Below are 20,783 nucleotides of genomic sequence, written 5' to 3'. Positions count from 1 at the left end.
TATAGATATGCGCCATCCAACCCAAATCAATTAGTTGCCTGGTAATCAAAACCAAGGTTCGAATTTCGATACATATTGTATCGGGAGCTTTTCGATGCATTTTTACAGAGAGTGTTTCAGGGTTTAACCCGGTTCACGAGATAGATAGGCTTTAAACAGATTTTAAAAAACGAAAAAAAAGAGAGAAATGAACCTCCATACAGGCCGATATATCCCTATTGTATCGATATTTTGAACCTTGACCAAAACGACAGAATACACCTGCTAATCTGCTATTGAGAGAGAGAGAGAGAGAGAGAGAGTCGTAATATTATAATCGAAGACCGGGCAAAATCCCCGCAGTTAATAATACAGCATGTATTGGAGCCAAAACTGGCGACGACCACCTAACCTCTTCTCAGCATGCCTATAGTTGGCCCAACAAAAATATGGGACAACAACCCACAAGGAAGTCCATTGTGTTAAAGAAACTCGCTAATTTCATCAAACTCCAGATTGGATCGAGTTTATGTTGTCTTCTCAATTTCACGTTTTATCTGGAGAGCTCGTATAACAACATTTCCCCTCGTAATAATTCCAACCTGTGGCAAATTTGAGATGAGTGTGGACGTGGAGAGAGAGAGATCAGAAACTAACGATGGAAGGAAGGGCAAAAACAATAGACCCACGAACAAGTACAAGGAATGTAGCTTACCAGCTTACCATCACTATCAACTACAGGAAGTCGTCGGTATTTTGTTTCAAGCAATAACCTGACATTGTAGGAATAATATGAAAATTTCAGGTTTCTTTTCCAGGTAAGCAAGCAAGTAAATGGATTTCAACACCTGGATTACAAAACACAAAATAGGTCTGAACCGGCAAAAAAAAGGAAGAAGAAAAGAGAGTACCTGGCAGCATCTTCAAGATTGGTGCTTTCATAAACAACAAGGGGTGCAGGTGTCATCACATCACCTACTACTTTCCCATTGGTCTTGCTGAGCAACTTCTGTATCTCATTGAATGTCTGTGACAGTTATCCAGAATCAGAAGTTTCCCAGAATCAAATTCATAACTGAATATTTTTACTAATTGGCGAAAATGCTATGTAATAAAGAGAATCATCACAAAGATCCAATTTCTTTACCCAGGTTCTGATATCAATGACTTGGTGGCTTCCTACATTGAAGATTTCAAGCGATTACCTCCTTTATGAAAGATCTATAAGAGCCTCATGTTTGAATTTCTATTATATGCTTCAGAATTTTTTTTACCAAACCAGTTCGTTGTTCAGATTTTTTACCAAAATATAAAATGCCACCAAAACCATGCAACAAATGCACCTTTTTCCAAACTTAAGATGTGTGAGGTCTCCATTTTGTTTTCATGTATCAAACATATATTTTGTAAGAATATACCATATACCTCATTGTTCTCAACCATTCATAGAATTTTGGATGAATGTAGCAGCCCGAGTACAATGAGAGCCTGTACAATGGGAATGTAATGTCAACAAAAGAAATATCCAGCTTGCAAAAAAGAGTAAAGCTGGACACCCCTGAATGCCCCTTGTACACTTAACCAAGAACACAAAAAGCCTATAACCTTGCTTTTTACTGAAACTACATCAGAAAAAGAGTTGTCAAAAATTTGACTGTTCCTTTCCTTCCAGAGGGCCCAAATGATAGCAGAAGGGAAAATCCTCCAACGCAATTTACCCCTGTTGTTCAAACCCTTAAGAGACCATCCTTGCAAGAGCTGAAGGGCTGAACCAGGTAGACAAGATTGGACTCCAAAGCAGGAGAAAGCCAAATCCCACAGCTGGGAGGAGAAGCTGCAGTGAATGAACGGATGGTTGGAGGACTCAGGAACTTCATTGCATAGAGGGCATGGGATGTTCGGTAGGGGCATCCCCCTTCTGAGCAGCCGACCAGTGGTAAGACATTTACCCAAAACAGCAGTCCAAACCAGAAAGGAAAAAGAGGCAAGAGAATTCCAGATCAAGGCCCATGGGAAGTCAGTATCCTCACATGGAAGCAAGATAATGTAGAAAGACTGAGGGGAGAACTTTCCTGGGGCTCCAAGCCCAAAATCTTTCATCTTCAGTATGTAGATTAGGCTGGATTCTTTGAATTAGATTTAACAGCTCAGATAGAGGACCGATTTCCCAATCATTGAGGTTTCGTCTGAAAGTGGGACTCCAAATAGCCTCCCCATTCACAGAACCAAAACAGTCTTCAACCACAGCATCCTTGTCAAGAGCAATCTCGTAAAGAGAAGGAAATCTCTCCTGTAGAGTCTGGTTTCCACGCCATCTGTCATGCCAGAATTTGAGGCAATTGCCTTTACAAACCTTGCATCTGATACCCCTCAAGAAAACAGGGAGAATAGAGGCTATGTTACTCCATAAAGCACATCCCTTAGGAGATAGACCAGGACCAGAGTCCCAAACGAAATTTGTAAGCCCATATTTGTCTTCAATAAGCCTTCTCAAGAGGTTTTATCTTTCCTTGTTGAACCTCCAGTACCACTTACCCATAAGGGCCTTATTTACCATTTTGAGATTTCTGATGCCGAGGCCTCCAAGTTTTCTAGGCCAGCACACAAATTTCCAGTTGACCAAGTTAAATTTGAAGGTGTTCCTCCAACCTGCCCAAAGGAAGTCCCTCATTTTCTTCTCTAGGACACTTGCAACACTTACAGGCATCTGGAATAAAGACAGATAGTAGATAGGGAGTGAAGAAAGAAAACTCCGGATTAAGGTAAGCTTACCTCTTTTAGAAAGGTATTTAGATTTCCATAAAGAAAGTTTCTTATCAAATCTGTTAATAACAGGGTCCCAGATCTTAGAGCTGCACCTGGCACCCAGGGGAAGGCCAATATAGGTGGAGGGTAGATTCCCTACCTTGCAGCCTAGAATGCTAACCAGAGTGGGGTCAGGTGGTCCATCTTCAGTCTTTAAGAGCTCACTCTTAGAGAGGTTAATCTTGAGACCTGAGATAGCTTCAAACCACCTTAGAATGAAGCCTAGAGAAGTCAATTGATTGGCTGAAGAATCAAGAAAGAAGATGGTATCATCAGCAAACTGTAGTAAGGGAAATTGGTCTCTACCCACCTCCACTTTAAAACCTTAGATAAAACCTCCCTCAGCTGCCCGAAGAACAATTTTTCTTAGGGCCTCCATAACTATGATGAAAAGAAGAGGGGATAGGGGATCCCCTTCACTTGGGACTCTAGAGCTTTTGAACCTCCCACAAGAGGTCCCATTGAGGAGTATGGAGAAAGTGGGAGTAGTGACACATACCTTGATCCAGCTCCTCTACTTTGAGCTAAAATTCAATCTCTTTAGCATGTAATCTAGGAAGCTCCAGCTGACATGATCAAAAGATTTTTCCAAATCTGCCTTTAGAATCAGTCCGTCTCTGCCTTCCCTCCTTCAAGAGTCAATCAGTTCATTAGCAATGAAGACACTATCAAGAATTTGTCTCCCTTCAACAAAAGCTCCTTGGGTAGGGGAGATGATCTGTTATGGGCCCACGAAATAGGATCTCGTCAGGGTCGGTCCACGGGGAAAACCTCCTGTTTTCCCTTGTTCCTCCCTGCTCTTGATGAACCTATCTTGGCGCCTAGGGGGGGTGGTTTGTCCAAGAAATCACCAACTCTCCTTACTCTCTTTCTTGACTGAATATTCGATGCCTTCATTCAATAATAGTGGCTCCTTAAATAGGAGATTACAAGAGTCCTGCTCTAAGGGAGACTCCTTGCTGAATAGGGAGACCTCCAGCTCTATCTTGATAAGATAAGACTGATAAGATAAGATAAGTCTCTCTTAATCCTAATCTAATAAGATAAGATAATCTAATCTACTAACTTAATAAGATAAGATAAGAATAACAAGATTGTCTAATCTAATCTGCCGAATGGATAAGACTGTTGCTGCCGAATTGGATAGGATGAGAACACCGGATCATTGCTGCTGCTGCTCCCAATACGCGTCCACATCATGATCTGTCCCATCACCTTTTTCAACCTTGAAGCCAAGACTTTTGCAAGAATTTTATAAACACTTCCAAGGAGGCTAGTGGGCCTTAAGTCCTTCAAACCTAAGGCTCCTTCCTTCTTGGGTATTAGAGTGATGAAGGTGGAATTGAGGCATCTTTCCAAAGCAGCCTTGGAGTGGGATTCCTAAAAGGCCTTCAAGAGATCTTCCTTTATGAAAAACCAGCTTAGTTTATAGAACTTCATTGTGACGCCATCGGGGCCTGGTGCCTTGTCCTCTTCTAGATGGAAAATAGCCTCCCTAATTTCCTCCTCTGTGAAAGGTTTTTCCAGTTCTGAAGCACCCTCTTCCAAAATTCTGTTAAAAACCAGCCCATCAAGCCTTGCCCTTATAACCCTATTTTCTTTGTAGAAATCCACAATAGCGCATCTTTAATCTGGTTTTCCTCTTCCAGCAGAAACCCATTAACTTTTAAAGCCTTAATACTGTTAATATGCCTTCTGGCATTGGCCATCTTATGAAAAAAAGCTGTGTTGTTATCACCCTCCTTTAACCATAACTCCGACACCTCTGCCACCATTTCACCTCTTCTTGAAAGGCAATTTTATCAAAGTTTAGTTTAGCCTGAAGCCTCTTTTTCCTTCCGTTCTCACTCAAGGGACCCCTTTCTTCTTCTAGATCCAAATCAACAATTTGCTTTAAGTAATCTGCCTTTTTAGCTTCCAGTCCTCTGAAAACTTCTTCGTTCCAGATTTTTAGTTTTTGTTTCAGTTCCTTTAGTTTCAAATGGAATATGTGACTTGCCAAACCTGTGAAATTCATTTTCTCCCACCAATGTTGCAGTTGCTCCATGAAACCTTCCTCATCCAGCCACATGTGTTCAAATCTGAAGGGCCCACTACTACTAGGCACCCCTCCACTGTTTAAAAGAAGGGGAGTATGGTCTGATAGAAATCTGGGGAGGACAGACTGAAGCAGATTAGGGAAGCTGTCCTCCCAATCAGAGGAGATTTGGAAACAGTCCAGTTTGACCAAGGTAGGGACAGCCTGATTATTTGTCCAGGTGAAGTTAGCACCATCAAGAGGTAGATCCATCAGACCCCACTGCTGCACGAAATTTGCAAAATCCCTCATACCCCAACCACCTCTAGCTGAACTAGATTTCTCTAAAGGGAACCTGATAGAATTAAAATCCCCACCAATGCAACAAGGTGTTGAGGTGTCTCCTTCCCTGATGCCGTTAAGTTCATCCCAGAATCTTGGCTTATCCCCAGCCTCAGTTGGCCCATAGGCTGTAGTTAGCAAACCTATAAAACCCCCATTTACCACTTTGAAATTCAGAGAAACTGAAAATTCCTTGAGGCAACTTTTGGAAACCTCAATGTTGTCACAATCCCAAATTACCAACATTCCACCCGCTATACCAATAGTTGGGAGAAAAACCCAGTCACACTACCTTTGACCCCAAATGCTTTGAACAATGGAAATATCCACCTGCTGAAGTTTTGATTCTTACAAATATACAATATTTGGTTGCCATTTATTAAGGAAAGAACAAATAAGTGTTCTTCTCCTCCCAGAATTTAGACCTCGAACATTCCAGGATATAATCTTTAATGCAGACATGAGAAAAATCACAGTTATTTTTGCCTCCTATTCCCCATAGCCTTGCTACTGGAAGCACCCACCCTATCGTTAAGACCCCAAGCCAGTCGAAAAAGCTCCTGATCAGTCCTTCTTCCCTTCCTACCCTTCTCCTCTATGAATCTCTTTTTGATTTCCACCAGAAGATCAATTGTTTCCCTCTCCATACCTTTGAAAGAAACACCAAGAAATTCCCCAAAGGAAAGGAATTTCAACAGAACCCAAGGAGACAGGTCCTCGTCTACAGGATTTGAATCACAAACAGGCTCTGAAGCTCTTATTTCCATGTCGTTAACTGGGCTCACCACTGCTAATGGGGAGACAATAGGTAGGTCTACCTCTTCCTCAGGACAAGGCCTTACTAATATCAGGTCGGTGATTGAAGGATGAATTGAAGATTGAGGGACTGGGGGAGGTGTAGAAGGAGCAGCTGACTGGGCTCCCTGCTCATCTCCTGGAGAAAACGAGTGGTTCTCCCTCTCTTCTGGGATAACCTGACTGGTCTGATCTATTTGAGTGGGCTAAACCGCCGGGTCTGAGTAAGCCCCCGGATTAGCTTAAGATGGGGGGGTGGGGGGGTGGGGGGGAGGGGGTCAGTTGCTCTGCAGGTCTTGCACCACGATTGGCCTTGTGAGGGACTCGTCAAGAAACCTTTCGAGTAGGGCACCACCTGTAGTTGCGAGTGGGCTTGGGCAAGTTCTTCTGCCACTTGTTCAATTGGTTGGCCACCTCCTTTTCAATCTTTGAGTTCAAAATAGATTCAAAATTTGAAATTTGAAGCTCAAAGTCTCTTGGACTGTCCACTGTCAAGGCCCTCTAGCAAAGGTTAGAAAAAAAACTGCCCAGATCAGGTCTTCTGACACAACCCTCATCTTCTAACGCATGTACCACGCAGTGGGTGGACTGGTGGAGGGGGGGAAGGGGGGTTCCCAGACTCCAGTCAGAGAATCTTTCTCAGTGGTCATCTTCTCCGATGAGCTAGCCGTCGGTTCAGCAACCTCAACTGGCTTCTTACCATCCTTAATCCCCTTCCTTTTGAGCGCCAAAGTAACCAGATCTGAGGTATCTTGACCCTTCAACATCATCAAAATCCAATTGTGCTCAACATCTACTAGCTCTAATGAGCCTGCACCTATTCGTAGCTCAGGACCTAACGTAGGCCAAAGAGCCATTGACCAGGTGTCTTCCCCATCAATGACATTGGCTACTGATGGAGGAGGACCTTGCCAAATAGCTTTTACTCGGATCCATTCCACCATGTTTTTCGCTACTTTTGAGTTGTCTATCTCCACAAACCCACCACAAAGGTCCCCTATCTTCCTAATCAGGTTCTCCGACCAGAGGTGAAGTGGGAGGCCAACAATCTTAAACTAGTATTCACGAAGCTCCTCTTTACCAAGATCCCAGCTACCCAGCTTAGGGTCCCATAGTTCAAGATGGAGTTCACCAAACAAATTCCGGGCTCCGACTTTCTAGATTCACAAGGCCTCTGATTCAGAGGGAAGAATAGAAAGAAATTTGTTGGAGGAAATTTGCCTCACACACCCCGAAGGGAACGTTCACCATTTTTGTTACCCAACGTTGGATTTCGCTTGCTGTGCAATTATTGACAATGACTATGCCCACCAGACAAGATTTTAGGAAGTTCAACAGTTGAGAGGTACCTTCTACGCAATGAAGAAACTGCTCGATCTAGCCTTAATAGAAGCTACCCCTTCTTTTGTCCAAGAGTTCTTTCAAGCTGCTTCAGCGTAGGAGGAAGCCGACTGAACAGCGGGCCTCAAGAACTGTCCCTGCAAATGACCACCTCCCCTCTTCCGTCCATACCTCCTGCAAGAGGTTCCTTCCATAATCAACAGGGGAGGATGAATCCCAATGTGAGCATAGGAATTCCAGTTAGAGAGCGTTACCGCCAGCAACCATTATCGCCGAGCTATTTATATATCAGCAAAGACATTACTTCAATTTTGCAAACATATGTGAATTAACTTATTTTTAGGATACATAACATATAAAATAAACTGTCAAACACTGTTCCTGTTCAGCATTTTCCAAAGGATGAACTCTGCCTACATGGAATTAGTGTTAGGCACCAAAAAATGTTGGTGCTCTTTAAACACAGCCACCCATAAAAGGACCAGCACTACATTATAGTTCCTGTATGGGTTATTGGCCTGTACTCCGACATTGTTAACTGTATACACCATTATTGTGGATAATGTGATTACCTAAAATAGACCCTTTCATACCTATCAAAGGTGCTCTGTCCTAATGCCCCTCTTTAGTCATCTAATACCAATAAAAAATGTCCTTCTAGCTTATAAGTTCTTAATAACTCTTTCATAACTTTCTAAATGAAGAAATAATAAAGCTGAAAGTGTTAATTCAGGACACCACCAATAGAAAGTACAAATGTCAGGAGCAGAAACAAACCAAGGACAGCACTGGCATTACCTGTTATAGGAAAAATCACAATTATCATACATGAACATCAAATTATATATATATATATATGAACCCATAACACAGTAAATACATAACAGCAAAGCCCACTGTTATACCCATAATAGCCCTCAATCCAAATCCTGAATATCTCGGCTGAATTGTTATACCCACTACTATGTCAGATTCCCATGCTTGAAAATTTTAACTTGTAGGATTTAACCACCATTGAAGAGTCAGTAAACATTTCTCTCAGGTATGCATACAGGGCAATGCTGTTACAACTCCACTTTTGGCCAGTGTAGGTAGGAAATATGAAATTGGGTTATTGAAAAAGCGAGTCTAAATAAATGCTAACCTCATGAAAAGCAAAAGAAACATATAGAATACAAATCCCCTCTTTTGTATTCAAAGGATTTTCTTATGTATAATAAAAAATAATTGACTTCAGTAAGGATTACATTTTGCAGCACCTCAGGATTTCATCAATATTACCACGTATTATGAGCTTTCAGGTTTCATCAAAGAGCACAATATTACTATGTATTATGAGAAAACATAGCATACTAAACATCGCAAAATGATTATTAGACTATTTTAGTTAACTATAAGACAGTGCCTAATAAAAGACGGATTTTCTTACATACCTTCCAAGTGCTATCAACTTCAGGAAACATGCTTGTATCAGCTCTTCCACTCCCTAATTACCAAGACAATACAACTAAGTAACCTCAACTATAAAGATCTTAGTGCAGAAATTTTCCTTTTTTCACAAAAACCAATATCAATACAATAACTATCAGTCACTGACAGATTTAGGCAATTAATTACCCTACCATATACACAAATTACTACAAGACAAGTAGGTAGAGTAAAGGGAGTAAGCAACCTTTCCTTTACCAAGGCAAAAAAGATTCCTTGGCAATTAATTACCCTACCATATACACAAATTACTACAAGACAAGGAGGCCGAGTGAAGAGTGAAGCACCCTTTCCTCTACCAAGGCAAAAATGCTAAAAGCAGGGACCTCAAAGGCTCAAATAAGCAATATATTGGGATAGACATCAATGGAAGGCAATTTTTGGGGTCTCCATGAATTCTAAATCCCTTCCCCTAGACACAACAAAGAAAAAAGAGGAAACTTCCCGGATGGCTTTACATCATATAGACATATACACGATCACTATTTTGATGTTTTCTTTGTCCTTTACCATCTATAAATACCCCCCCCCCTCCAAAAAAAAAGAAAAAATAGGGAAATCAACAAAATTGTTATCATAAAACTTAACCCTTCACTCAGGTAAAAAAATCTAAGAAAATGTTAATAATAGTTCCATATCCATTTCAAATGGATAAGGCAGAATTTTTTCAGATTGTTTTCCTGACAGAATTGAGCAAGCAACAACTTAAAAATGGTATATGATATACAAGTAGACAATAAAAGCTACTCTATAATCATTACCAAGTATCAACCTTGCCAATGAACTGGAACATTGTAGAGAAGATGGGCCGAATGGCCCATAGGCTGTTTATCCTTTTTTATCTTTTATGTTCTTTGTTGTAATGGGCCTTATTCTGGGCCTATTCTTTCTATGCTATGTTCTTTTAATTTCTTGCCCAACTAAGGGCCACTTTGTAAATTATCAAAGTTTAACTATATAAAATAGTGTTAGGGGTGTAAGAGTGGAGATTAAGGTTTGAAACTCTCTTACTCTGAACCCCTATTGCCGCCATCTTTTTCTTCATCTTCTCTTCCTTAGAAGAATGATTTCTGTTATTTTGATTTCTGCATCTGTTCTAAACGGTCCTTTATTCTCAAAAGACTGTTTTTCTTCTTGGTATCAGAGCAGGCTTTCTTTTCCCTTTTTTTCACCCTCTTTTCCATACACAGTGTGTATGGAGAATTGAATCGTACGGACTGTTAAAGAGACTTTGTTCAGCCCAGTTGTTAGTGGTTTCTGGAGAGAAGAGGACTGACTTTGTCGCCTCCTTGGCTGATTCAAGTGTATTGCCCGAAACCCTAATTTTCTGGAGAAATTTGTTTGCGGGCCCCGCAGGGTGTTTGGACTGGGCGCTCAGTGTCTGGAGGCTTTCTGATTTTCCTTCTTGAAGATCGAACCAAGTTGTTTGGTGTTCTGTGTAGTCTACAAGGTGCGGCTCATTTTTTTTCTGTTTCTCCCAGCTTCCGGGTGTGACTCAGATTTCTAGTACTGCTGCATTGAGTGTTTAAAGAGATGAACTCCTCAGAGATTGAAAACAAGAATATTGCTGAATCCGGGCAGGTTCCGGGAGCCTCTGCTGACTCTCTACTGACTGTGACCATAGTCAAGCTGGATGGAACTAATTATCTGGCATGGTCACAATCGATAAAGATTCATATCTGTAGTAGAGGAAAGTGGGGTTTTATCTCCGGGAGCAAAAAGGCTCCCTCAGAAGATGATCCATCTTATGAGAAGTGGATGCAGGAAAATTATTTTATTATTGGGTGGCTTGTGAACTCAATGCAACCACAAATTATTCAACACTATTTGTGGATGAATTCAGCAAAGGAAATCTGGAATAGTGTTGCTGAAACCTATTCCCAAAAATTAAATGTGGCCAGAGCTTACAAGTTGAGAAGTGATGTGAAGAATTTAAGAAGGCTTAACTAAACTAAACCTATTCCCAAATAGAAGCTGTAACTTGGGACACCACTAATGATGCAGAGACCTACAGAAAACTGGTTGAGAAAAACAGGGTGTTTGAGTTCTTAACTGGACTAAACACAGAGTATGATATTACAAAACAAAATATTTTATCCAAGGATAGTGTTTCACTGTCACAAGCATATGCCTTGGTAAGTAGTGAAGAAAGCAGAAGGCTTGTCCAGGTTCAAGGGGCTGGTCTAAATGATCACTTTGCTAATATGGGAGTGAAACCCAAAGGGGTTGCAAGGACTCCAAGTGGCTCAGGGAAGAAAGAGGTTGTCTGTGAGTATTGTAAAAGGCCAAAACACACTAAAGACAAGTGCTGAAAATTACATCCTGAGCTTCTACCTCTTCGGTTTCAAAAGAAGCATGATAATAAAAGGGCAGGGAGTGCTAATGTTGCTGCTGGTCCAGATAGTGACAAATACCAAACTGAAGAGATGACAGCTAGTGCGCAGTTAGCAGCTATGAAAGCAGAATATGAGAAGTTTGGGAGGATGATCAATCACCTAGAGGGTATGACTTCTTCCTCCAACCCTTCAGAAAATTCAACATCTTCTGCATTTGCTCATTTAGGTATACGGGCTTCTGCCAATCATGCAACCATTTCAGGTAATCGTAGGATCCCTTGGATTATTGATTCAGGTGCTTCTGATCATATGACCAACCTTTTTACCTTGTTTGTTTCATACGATTTACTTCCTGAACGTGACAAAATCACCCTAGCCAATGGCTCTCTTGCCCCTATCTCCGGCAAGGGAACCATCAAGGCTACAGACTCCTTGGTTCTTCCTTCTGCTCTTCATGTACCTAGACTAAATACAAACTTGTTATCTGTAAGTAGTCTAAGTCATTAAACTATTGTGTAACCTTTTTCCCTTCCTACTGTGCTTTTCAGGATCTAGAGTCTTAGAAGGTGATTGGGAATGGCCGTGAGGCGAATGGAATATACCTGCTTGACACTCCAGGACAGTGCCCTAAACAACCTGGAAAAGCTGCTTTTGAGTCTATATTTACAGAGTCTATCAGTCGAGTCATGTTATGTCATTTTCGTTTGGGTCATCTTTCTTTTTCTGCATTGAGTCATTTATTTCCTGAACTGTTTAAGAGAATTAGTTTGTCCAGTCTTCATTGTGTCTTGTGAGTTGTCAAAGCATTGTAGAAACAGTTATCCCTTGAGTAATAAAAGATCTTCTTCTCCTTTTAATAGTGTGCACTCTTATGTGTGGGGGCCTTACCACTTACCCTCTATGGGTGGCTACAAATATTTTATCTTGTTCATTGATGACTTTTCTCGGTTTACTTGGATATTCCTGATGAAATCCAGTGATGAAGTTCCCAGACTTGTGAGGCAATTCCATGAATTTGTCCTAACCCAGTTTGATACCAGGATTAAAATTTTTAGATCTAACAATGCAAAAGAATATTTTGAGAAGAACTTGTCCTGCTATCTCACTGACTTAAGGGTTATTCATCAAAACTCCTGTGTTAGGACCCCAGAACAGAATGGAGTTGCTGAAAGAAAAAATAGACATATTGTTGAAGTTGCAAGAAGTATCCTGTTTGCCTCACATGTCCCTACAAAGTTTTGGGGTGATGTTATTCTCACTGCTACCTACCTTATAAACCGTATGCCATCCAGGGTTTTAGGGTTTAAGTTCTCCATCCGGACAATGAGCTTTTTTCTATTCCTCTTCGTGTCTTTGGATGCACCTGTTATGTACATATCCCTAGTGTCCAAAGACATAAATTTGAACCAAAAGCCCACAAGTGTATCTTCCTTGGTTATTCCCCCATGCAGAAGGGTTACTATTGCTTTGATCCAAAGACTGGTACTCGATATGTCACAATGGATGTCACCTTTGATGAGCTTTCTTCTTTCTATGGTTCCTCTATGGAGGGACATTGTCCAAAGGGGGAGGATTTTTCACAGGTCTTTGCTCTTCCTCTTCTTGTCCTAGTTGAGTCTTTTATTGAGTCCCTTCCTCCTTCAAATGAATCGGGGGAGGATCAATCATTCCACTCTTCCTGTTTCAGTGTTCCTCCCCCTTTACCTCCCCGTCCTCTTTTTAATCCCAGGATGTATCAAAGGCAAAGATCCAGAAATGAGCAGGTTGTTTCCCCTACAACACATGAGCCTCATGCACTTCCAGTTACAGATGAGACAACAGGTACTGTTTCAGCCCCTTTGGAGCCATCATTCCCAAACCTTGATATCCCCATTGCTATTAGGAAAGGAAAAAGGAAGTGTACTGCACATTGCATTTCCAAACACCTTTCTCATAGTTTGCTTTCTCCTTCATATTTTGCCTACCTTTTTTCTGTTGCCTCTAACCCAATTCCCAGGTCTGTGTCAGAAGCTCTTAATATTCCAGAATGGAATGATGCTATGAGATCAGAAATTGATGCCCTGCACAAGAATGACACTTAGGAAGTGATTGATTTGCCTGAAGGGAATGATCCAGTTGGCTGTAAGTGGGTCTTTACTATCAAATATCAGGCTGATGGCACCATTGAGAGGTACAAGGCTAGGCTGGTTGCAAAAGGTTATACACAGACATATGAGATTGATTATCTAGAGACCTTTGCCCCTATTGCCAAGATGACTTATGTGAGAGTTCTTCTATCTTTGGCTACTCACTCAGACTGGCCACTTTATCAATTGCATGTAAAGAATGCATTTCTGAATGGAGAATTACATGAGGAGGTTTATATGTCTTTTCCTCCAGGGATGTATGAAACAAATATGAAAGGAAATGTATGCAAGATGAAGAGATCTCTTTATGGACTAAAACAATCCCCTAGAACATGGTTTAAGAGGTTTAGGGCTGCCCTTGTTAAATTTGGCTATGTACAGACACAGTATGATCATACTCTCTTTGTGAAGAGGAGAAGATTCCTGGCAATTTACCTGATTGTGTATGTTGATGATATTGTTGTGACTGGTAATGATGTCTCAGAAATTAATGATCTCAAATCTTTTTTTCATACAGAGTTTGAGATCAAAGATCTGGGGGAGTTGAGATACTTTCTTGGCATAGAAGTTGCTAGATCCAAGGATGGGATTCTTATCTCTCAGAGGAAGTATGTTCTTGATATTCTCTCTGAAACAGGGAAGATGGGTGCTAGACCAGTTACTACTCCTATTGATATGAGTCATAAACTCTCTGCTTCAGATGGAATATTGTTAGAAGACAAAGGAGTCTTTCAGAGACTCCTTGGAAAACTTCTTTATCTATGCATGACTCGGCCAGACATTGCATATGCTGTCAGTTGCATCATCCAATTCATGCATGCTCCCCGGGATACTCATATGGCAGCATTCTGTGTTATTTGAAGGGCTCCCCTAGAAAGGGAATTCTATTTGCCAAGCATGGCCATATGAAACTTGAAGCCTATACAAATGCTGACTGGGCTGGAAACATTGATGACAGAAGATCTACTTCTGGGTACTGCAACTTGGTAGCAGGTAATATTGTCTCTTGGAAAAGCAAGAAACAATCTGTTGTTGCTTGATCTTCGGTAGAAGCAGAATACAGAGACATGGCACATGGAGTTTCTGAACTATTGTGACTAAAATCATTGATGGAGAAACTGGGGATTGAGCATGATAAGCCAATGATGTTATACTGTGATAATCAAGCCGCCATCAACATTGCTCACAACCCAGTACAACATGATAGAACTAAGCATATTGAAGTTGACAGACACTTCATTCGAGAAAGAGTGGCTTCTGGTGACGTACGTTTACCTTTCATCACCTCTGAAGGACAGTTAGCAGATTTCCTCACCAAGGGCATTCCTAAGGCTAAACTTCAGCATGATACTGGCAAGCTTGGCATGATTGACATCTATGCTCAATTTGAGGGGGAGTGTAGAGAAGATGGGCCGAATGGCCCATAGGCTGTTTATCCTTTTTTATCTTTTATGTTCTGTGTTGTAATGGGCCTTATTCTGGGCCTATTCTTTCTATGTTATGTTCTTTTAATTTCTTGCCCAACTAAGGGTCTCTTTGTAAATTATCAAAGTTTAACTTAATAAAATAGTGTTAGGGGTGTAAGAGTGGAGATTAAGGTTTGAAACTCTCTTACTCTGAACCCCTATTGCCACCATCTTCTTCTTCATCTTCTCTTCCTTAGAAGAATGATTTCTGTTATTTTATTTTGATTTCTGCATCTGTTCTAAACAGTCCTTTATTCTCAAAAGATTGTTTTTCTTCTAACATATTATATTTATCGTAAGAAAAATAGAATAGTCTTACCAAAAGAAACATTAGAGGTTTACAAAATACACCTAGCATCAAATGAGTTCATAAAAAACATCTTATTATTAGGAGAGGAAATGATTTACATGAAACTGTCTTACACAATGGAAATGAACTATGAAATCCAAAATTTAGGCCAAAGAATGGACTGATAGAGAGACAATAGAGTTAAGTTGTCAGATGGATTGAACCCATAATGTAAACAAAGGAAAACCATGCCAGAAATCTATAGGAAGAAAAAACATTAAAATAACAAGAAATCTTGGATTCTAACTCTAACTCCTCATCTAGAAACACTGAACAAGAATTTTTTGTATATTGGGAATTTAACTCTGTAGCTTTCTGAAATTGTAATTTCCTTGGGTTATTGGGGGAAACACAATAAAGTGAAAAGATAAAAATAAGTTTATTTTCGCCTATAAAACAAGAAGTATGTTTTCCAACATAAAAAGCTAAAATAACTACTGCAGGAAATCAAACATAACACCTTCATATGAAAAAAGTAGTTCGCCACAGCTTTATCATGCCTTGAAAACAAGAATAGAGTAATTTGCCATAATCATTTGTAACAAAACTTCCACGAAGTAATGAATACTTATAGGAATTGCAAAAAGCATAGGGAACATGGAAATAAGTAATGAATAGTCTCCTCAAACTAATCAATACATTTAAGTCAGTTCTGGTTTTAAGTTGTAATAAAAACCTGATATGGAGTCCAATGCTAACAAGTCATAGTCAGAAACTAAACCAACCTGCAACAACAAATAACGCTCTTATCAATACTTCGAATTGTTATAACCTAACAGATAAAACTAGTACCAACTCATTTAAGATAAGCATGAATAATTGATATCAGACAGAAAATTAAGCACCAAAAAATAAATTTAGATAACTGAAAAATAGGTTTCTGTTTATAAGCATAAACAATGTCAACGAAAAGATTGGAGACACCACCTAGGAAGTTCAGTTAAAAGAAGGGTCATTACCCTATAATGGTCCCAACTATTTGGGGTCTTGGGAGTGGTAGACTGGGTACAGTCCTAAACTCTGGCATCTTATGGCACAAAGTATCTGCCCTCATACTTGAACCCATGTTCTCACACCTGCCAGCCCAAGATTTTTACTATTTACACCAAGTAATAATAATGGCCCCTACTTAGAATTTCAGCTCCAAGTGTAAAACAAAATGCCCTAGTAAAATGGAACATCAATTTATATTGTTAGCATTTTGATCCATATGATTGAAAACAGCCAAGAGGCTATAGACTGGGTTGAGCAAGGGTACTAGGAGTATAGGACCTGTACCACACCCTTGGGCCTTGACCTATAGTCTAGGCCTTGTCTGGACAAAATGGCACAAGGGAAAAGAGGTGGAATTTGTAGGGTCAATCTTGGGATTTGGAGAAGGTTTGCGGGTTCCTAGAGTACATCAATTATCACCAGGGATGATGTGGGGCCTCTGTAACCAGCCCTAACTAATGGAGAAACTAAATATCAGCCCTAGATTTCACATTGGTTTAGGATGACTTAGAGGGATGAGATTTCTTCCTTTAGAACAAATCTTGTAGGCCAAAGGGAAACAAGAATCTAAATGATAATGTGCTAAAATAGATTCAAGAGTAATAGAAAAAGAAAACAAGGGAATAAAGAAAAGAATTGATCAGAAGAAATAACAAAGGTCTAAATCTTGCCCAAGAGGAAGAGAGAAGAAAATAAAAACTCTTTCAGAAACACCAATTCCTGAATTTGAAAAATTCAATCTTTATTAAAATCAATCCCTCCACCTTCCAATGACCTCACAAACATTCATCATATAAACTTTTGTCACCAACTGGCATCCTACAAATAAAATGGTCAAGAGATTTCTGAAACACATTAAATTTCCACAATATTAGTATCTTTGGATGGATAATTAAATGAACTATGTAATGACACCAAAATCAGGAAAAACAAATGAAGTGTTAAACAGTTTGGGGGTTAAATGAACTTGTTTTGCCTTTTGGGCTGACAGGTTGAATGGTTCAACCATCCTGGTCAACAACAGGTTGAAAACATTGATATACACATTATAATATAAAAATTTAAAACGTTATATAAAAAGAAGACAAGCCATCCTCCAGAAAAAAAAAATGAAAAATCTCATTACAAAGACACACAAGGCATAGCTACATGTATTAAATTCTTATTCCCTCTTCGCCCTACTCTCTCTTGATGTCAAATCTTCTCACATCTCAGAATTCCTACAAAATAAGAGTTTAATCCAAAATGACAGAAAAATCCCTCTTCAAATCCTTGATAGTGTAAAATACTCTTGTTTAAAATTGCAAAGGGACCCTATGCCTTAAGATTCTACCAAGTAAACAGAACTGAAAGTGTGGCACGTTAACATCACCCCATGCAGTCAAGAGGGGACACACTAGGGCCATTACCCAATGTTTTTCTCCACCATCCAGGGTTCTTGGGAGGGTGGACTGCATATGAACTTGACCTTTGGCATTTTCTTGCACAAAGTGTCTACTGTCAGACTTGAACTCACGTTCTCACACTTGTCAGCCTGAGATTTTTACCATTAGCACTTAACAATGACCATTTATGTAAAAAGGGCCATTACCCAATGACCAATGTTGGTCCCGAGTCTCCCAACTAGCCAGGGTCTTGGACAAATGCAGACCTAACTTTTGGCATTTTTTGCACAAAGTGGCCATTCTCAGACTCAAACCCACATGCTCTCAATAGGAACACTCTCTACCCCCAAAAAAAAGGGAACTATAAAGCAGCAATCCAAAATGGCATGCCTAACTATCTTCCCACTACCCTAAATATGATGTAATCTTAGGAGTTGACTCGGGGTGGGGAAAATTCAGGGATTCCCCATCCCCAATAAGGAGGAGGTGCCCCGCCCCGAACCCGCTCCGCCACTGGGGAGTAGGGACGGGGTAAGGGATTTTGGCTACGGGTCAGGGACGGGGAGGGGGTGCCCTGCCTTGTTGCCCTTCCTACCTTTAATTGGCACTTCCAGAGGATTCAAATACATTAGTCCAAACTCCAAAGACAATAGCTTAACCTCCTATGAAGTACTTCATCCTAGAGAATACAGTTAAGCAATCCATGACTTCAAAGATCAAGCAGAAGCAGAGGTCAGAATGTAGAATATGAAATCATTGCTTGACTCATATGCAACAGGAGCCTCCAAGAAAATGAACATATAATATTTCCAGAATATTATATATAATGAGTTCATACAAAGGAAAATAAAGCACTCCTAGTCACAAAAAGATTAATTGGGTACATACCAATTTCCAGTCATCATCAATCACAGGAAAACCAGTGACTCTGTTCTCAACAAGGATCTCCAATGCTGTCAATCCAAATATTAAAGCATAAGAAATTGACAAGATCACAATAGGATTTATGCATGAAATATAAGAATTATATATACCTTCATCAACAGTTGTGTTAGGCTTTACTACATGTAAATTCTCCTTTTTTGTCATAAAATCACCCACTGTATGGACAACATTTTTTGGCTGCAAGATCACAACAGCCAAAAGAAATTTTAATGTACAAGTTAGAAGGTTAACACTGGAAAGAAAAAAGTTAAAAATGAAATCTAAGAAATACACATGAGTAAATATGTATCTAAAAAATTTGAAATTTGAGCCAAAGCCATATAAGTTCTGCAAGAAATTCCAGCAGCAATGTATGTGGAGATAACAAAATGAACTTTACAAAATTTAGTTGTACAATGTCCCGCATTCCTATCTCCATATATTGGAAGATTAATTAACAAGAAATTCTAGACTCAGAGCCCTGGTCTCGTTTGCTGTTATTTACACATTTAATTGTCAAAACTAATCATTTTGTTTGCAATAGTTGCAGCTTACCTGCTAAAGCTTTTACACCTTCTAGACAGCATCAGAAGTTTGTGGTTCACTAAAGTCTACTAGACCCATAAGTGTCAGCATTCCTAACTATTATCTTTAGTGTTTACTAGTTTTTATTATAATCGTTGACCTCGTTTCTAGAAATAACTGCACGGTTTTAATCTCATGCATTCTAAGCGTTCAATTACTTATTTATTTCAGGAGGGAATCATGTTATCAAGGCGTTCATCTAAAATTACAGATTGGAAAGGTATGAGCTAATGAAGCAGGAGTTACCAAAAAAAAAGTGAAGCAGGTTGTTTATCTAAAAGGAACTACATGAGACATTCTAATACGAGATCAAACAAGAAACTCGAGCAATAGAAAATAACGTCTTAATCCCAAAATATTCACTGTTGCCACCAGAAATCAGAACTAAGAGGAGAAAGTGGATAAAAAGGGTGAAATTCACGAGGAAGTAACGAACCGGCACGGAATTGGCCATCAAAGCGCCGCTTCCACCAACAGCAAGGGGCATACGAAACCTAGGAACACGGTCGGAGGCATTGAGGCGTTGAGACAGAGAACGTGCAAAGGAGGGAGGTCTTTCGCGGGAGGACGAGAGAAGGCAAGGCAGATGATGACGAAGCGCGGTGGAGGAGGCGGAGGTGGTGGCAGGAGCAGAACAGAGCCGCGCGGTAACAAGGGCATCCTGGAGAAAAATCGAATGCTCCATGTTCCGAATTCAAATTCCCCAACCAGGAAACAAATAACAGAAGTTCTATGCTCAACCCTCACGACCGCTACGAAGGCCTACCGGCAGATAAGAAGAAAGCAAGGATCGTTCAAGCCGGCTAAGCTGAATAAAAGGTAGATGGAAGAAGTGACCGGCCTTGGGACTTATAAATGAGAGAGAGAAGATGACGCCAACGTGTCAGCATGAATCTAGTTCAGATTTTCATTAAGAATTTCGCGGTGAATGAGCTCCCAGACCAGATTTGTCCACAATTTCTTCTTTTGTTGGGGAGGGACCGGTAACGATGTAGAAAACGTGCACTGTGGAAATTGTGAATTGAAGAAATTACAAGTAGTCAGTGGTCAAATTAGTTGGGCGAACAAGTTCTAAATCGTAAACTTTCCTGTTGGAACCTTCATTAGAAGTATCAGCCTCGTCCATATCAGTGCATTGAATCAAGTGGTTGTGAACGTAACAACTTATGATGTAGAAAGCTGTTTCAGGCTGGACCAAATGATTTTTTTTTTTTTTTGGCTCTGGGATTTTTGTGATTGTGATAGTTCGAACGGTACCCATTTCAGAGTGGACAAGATTCAAAGATTGAGTAGCAATTTCTGCAAAGGAACCAGAACAAGCCCTAACCGAAAGTGTTGATGAATTTCCAGTTTTACCTTTTCTGTTGAATCAGCCTCCCTTTGGCTTGTAAAACTCGTGAAGAAGAAAATCAACTTTAATAGGCCAATGAGAAACGTGAGGGTTTGATTTATTCGTCACTCTCAACGGTGAGTCGTCAACTTTAATGTACGCCAATGTTGTATAGATCGACTCTGAAAACCAGAAAGCAACCATTTGTCTATTTGAATGCCAGAGACAGAAGTTGGTACGTGGGAATTGGATGCTATTCAAGGAGGAAGGATCGAACTCAAACCAGATTGCTACGGACGCCGTTCCAAATTCCAATCCCCGCTTTCACATTCAACTTCAAGTACTACTTATTTTCGGAATGAGTGAATGACGACTGTAGTCCTCAAAGTTTTCAAAAATATCGGAGAGAAAAATTGCAGCCCAAGCCCAAGATAGCTGTTGGGTTCTCTCGGCCCATGTACAGAATGTAGTTATGGCCTAAACATGGGCTGGGGTACCCTGATTCTTGGTACGCCTAGCTCC

At 40.2% G+C, this 20,783-nt stretch overlaps 1 protein-coding gene across 2 annotated transcripts; it reads right to left on the bottom strand.

Moving 5' to 3' along the window:
• Window positions 1–8: 8 nt before the first annotated feature.
• LOC104601726 (CBS domain-containing protein CBSX1, chloroplastic-like) lies at window positions 9–20,567 on the bottom strand. 2 transcript variants are annotated; one of them, XM_088894075.1, is made up of 8 exons: window positions 19,368–20,567; window positions 18,457–18,544; window positions 18,311–18,375; window positions 15,721–15,769; window positions 8,713–8,765; window positions 891–1,006; window positions 703–752; window positions 9–581 (listed from the first exon to the last, which is right to left on the bottom strand). In XM_088894075.1, the coding sequence occupies exons 1-8, from the start codon at window positions 19,614–19,616 to the stop codon at window positions 526–528; spliced, it is 726 nt and encodes a 241-aa protein (XP_088750201.1). In that variant the 5' UTR covers window positions 19,617–20,567; the 3' UTR covers window positions 9–525. The 2 variants fall into 2 exon arrangements, with proteins under 2 accessions (XP_088750201.1, XP_010263468.1); XM_010265166.3 differs by having other exon boundaries at window positions 695–752; window positions 19,368–20,562.
• Between the last annotated feature and the right edge of the window lie 216 nt (window positions 20,568–20,783).

Source organism: Nelumbo nucifera, chromosome 1, assembly GCF_055504915.1.
Source record: "Nelumbo nucifera cultivar China Antique chromosome 1, China Antique-T2T, whole genome shotgun sequence".
In the NCBI taxonomy this organism is placed as follows: domain Eukaryota; kingdom Viridiplantae; phylum Streptophyta; class Magnoliopsida; order Proteales; family Nelumbonaceae; genus Nelumbo; species Nelumbo nucifera.
The sequence above is the reverse complement of the archived record's forward strand: the minus strand, read 5'-3'. Positions and strand labels throughout refer to the sequence as shown.

What these genes read in the sequence shown, in the direction of transcription:
- LOC104601726 (XM_010265166.3), bottom strand. Translation starts at nt 19,616, where the DNA reads ATGGAGCATTCGATTTTTCTCCAGGATGCCCTTGTTACCGCGCGGCTC. An exon ending in AGCATTGGACTCCATATCAG is followed by an intron (nt 8,766 to 15,720) that starts GTTTTTATTACA and finishes CTTGGTAATTAG; the next exon opens with GGAGTGGAAGAGCTGATACA. An exon ending in AATCTTGAAGATGCTGCCAG is followed by an intron (nt 753 to 890) that starts GTACTCTCTTTT and finishes CTACAATGTCAG; the next exon opens with GTTATTGCTTGAAACAAAAT.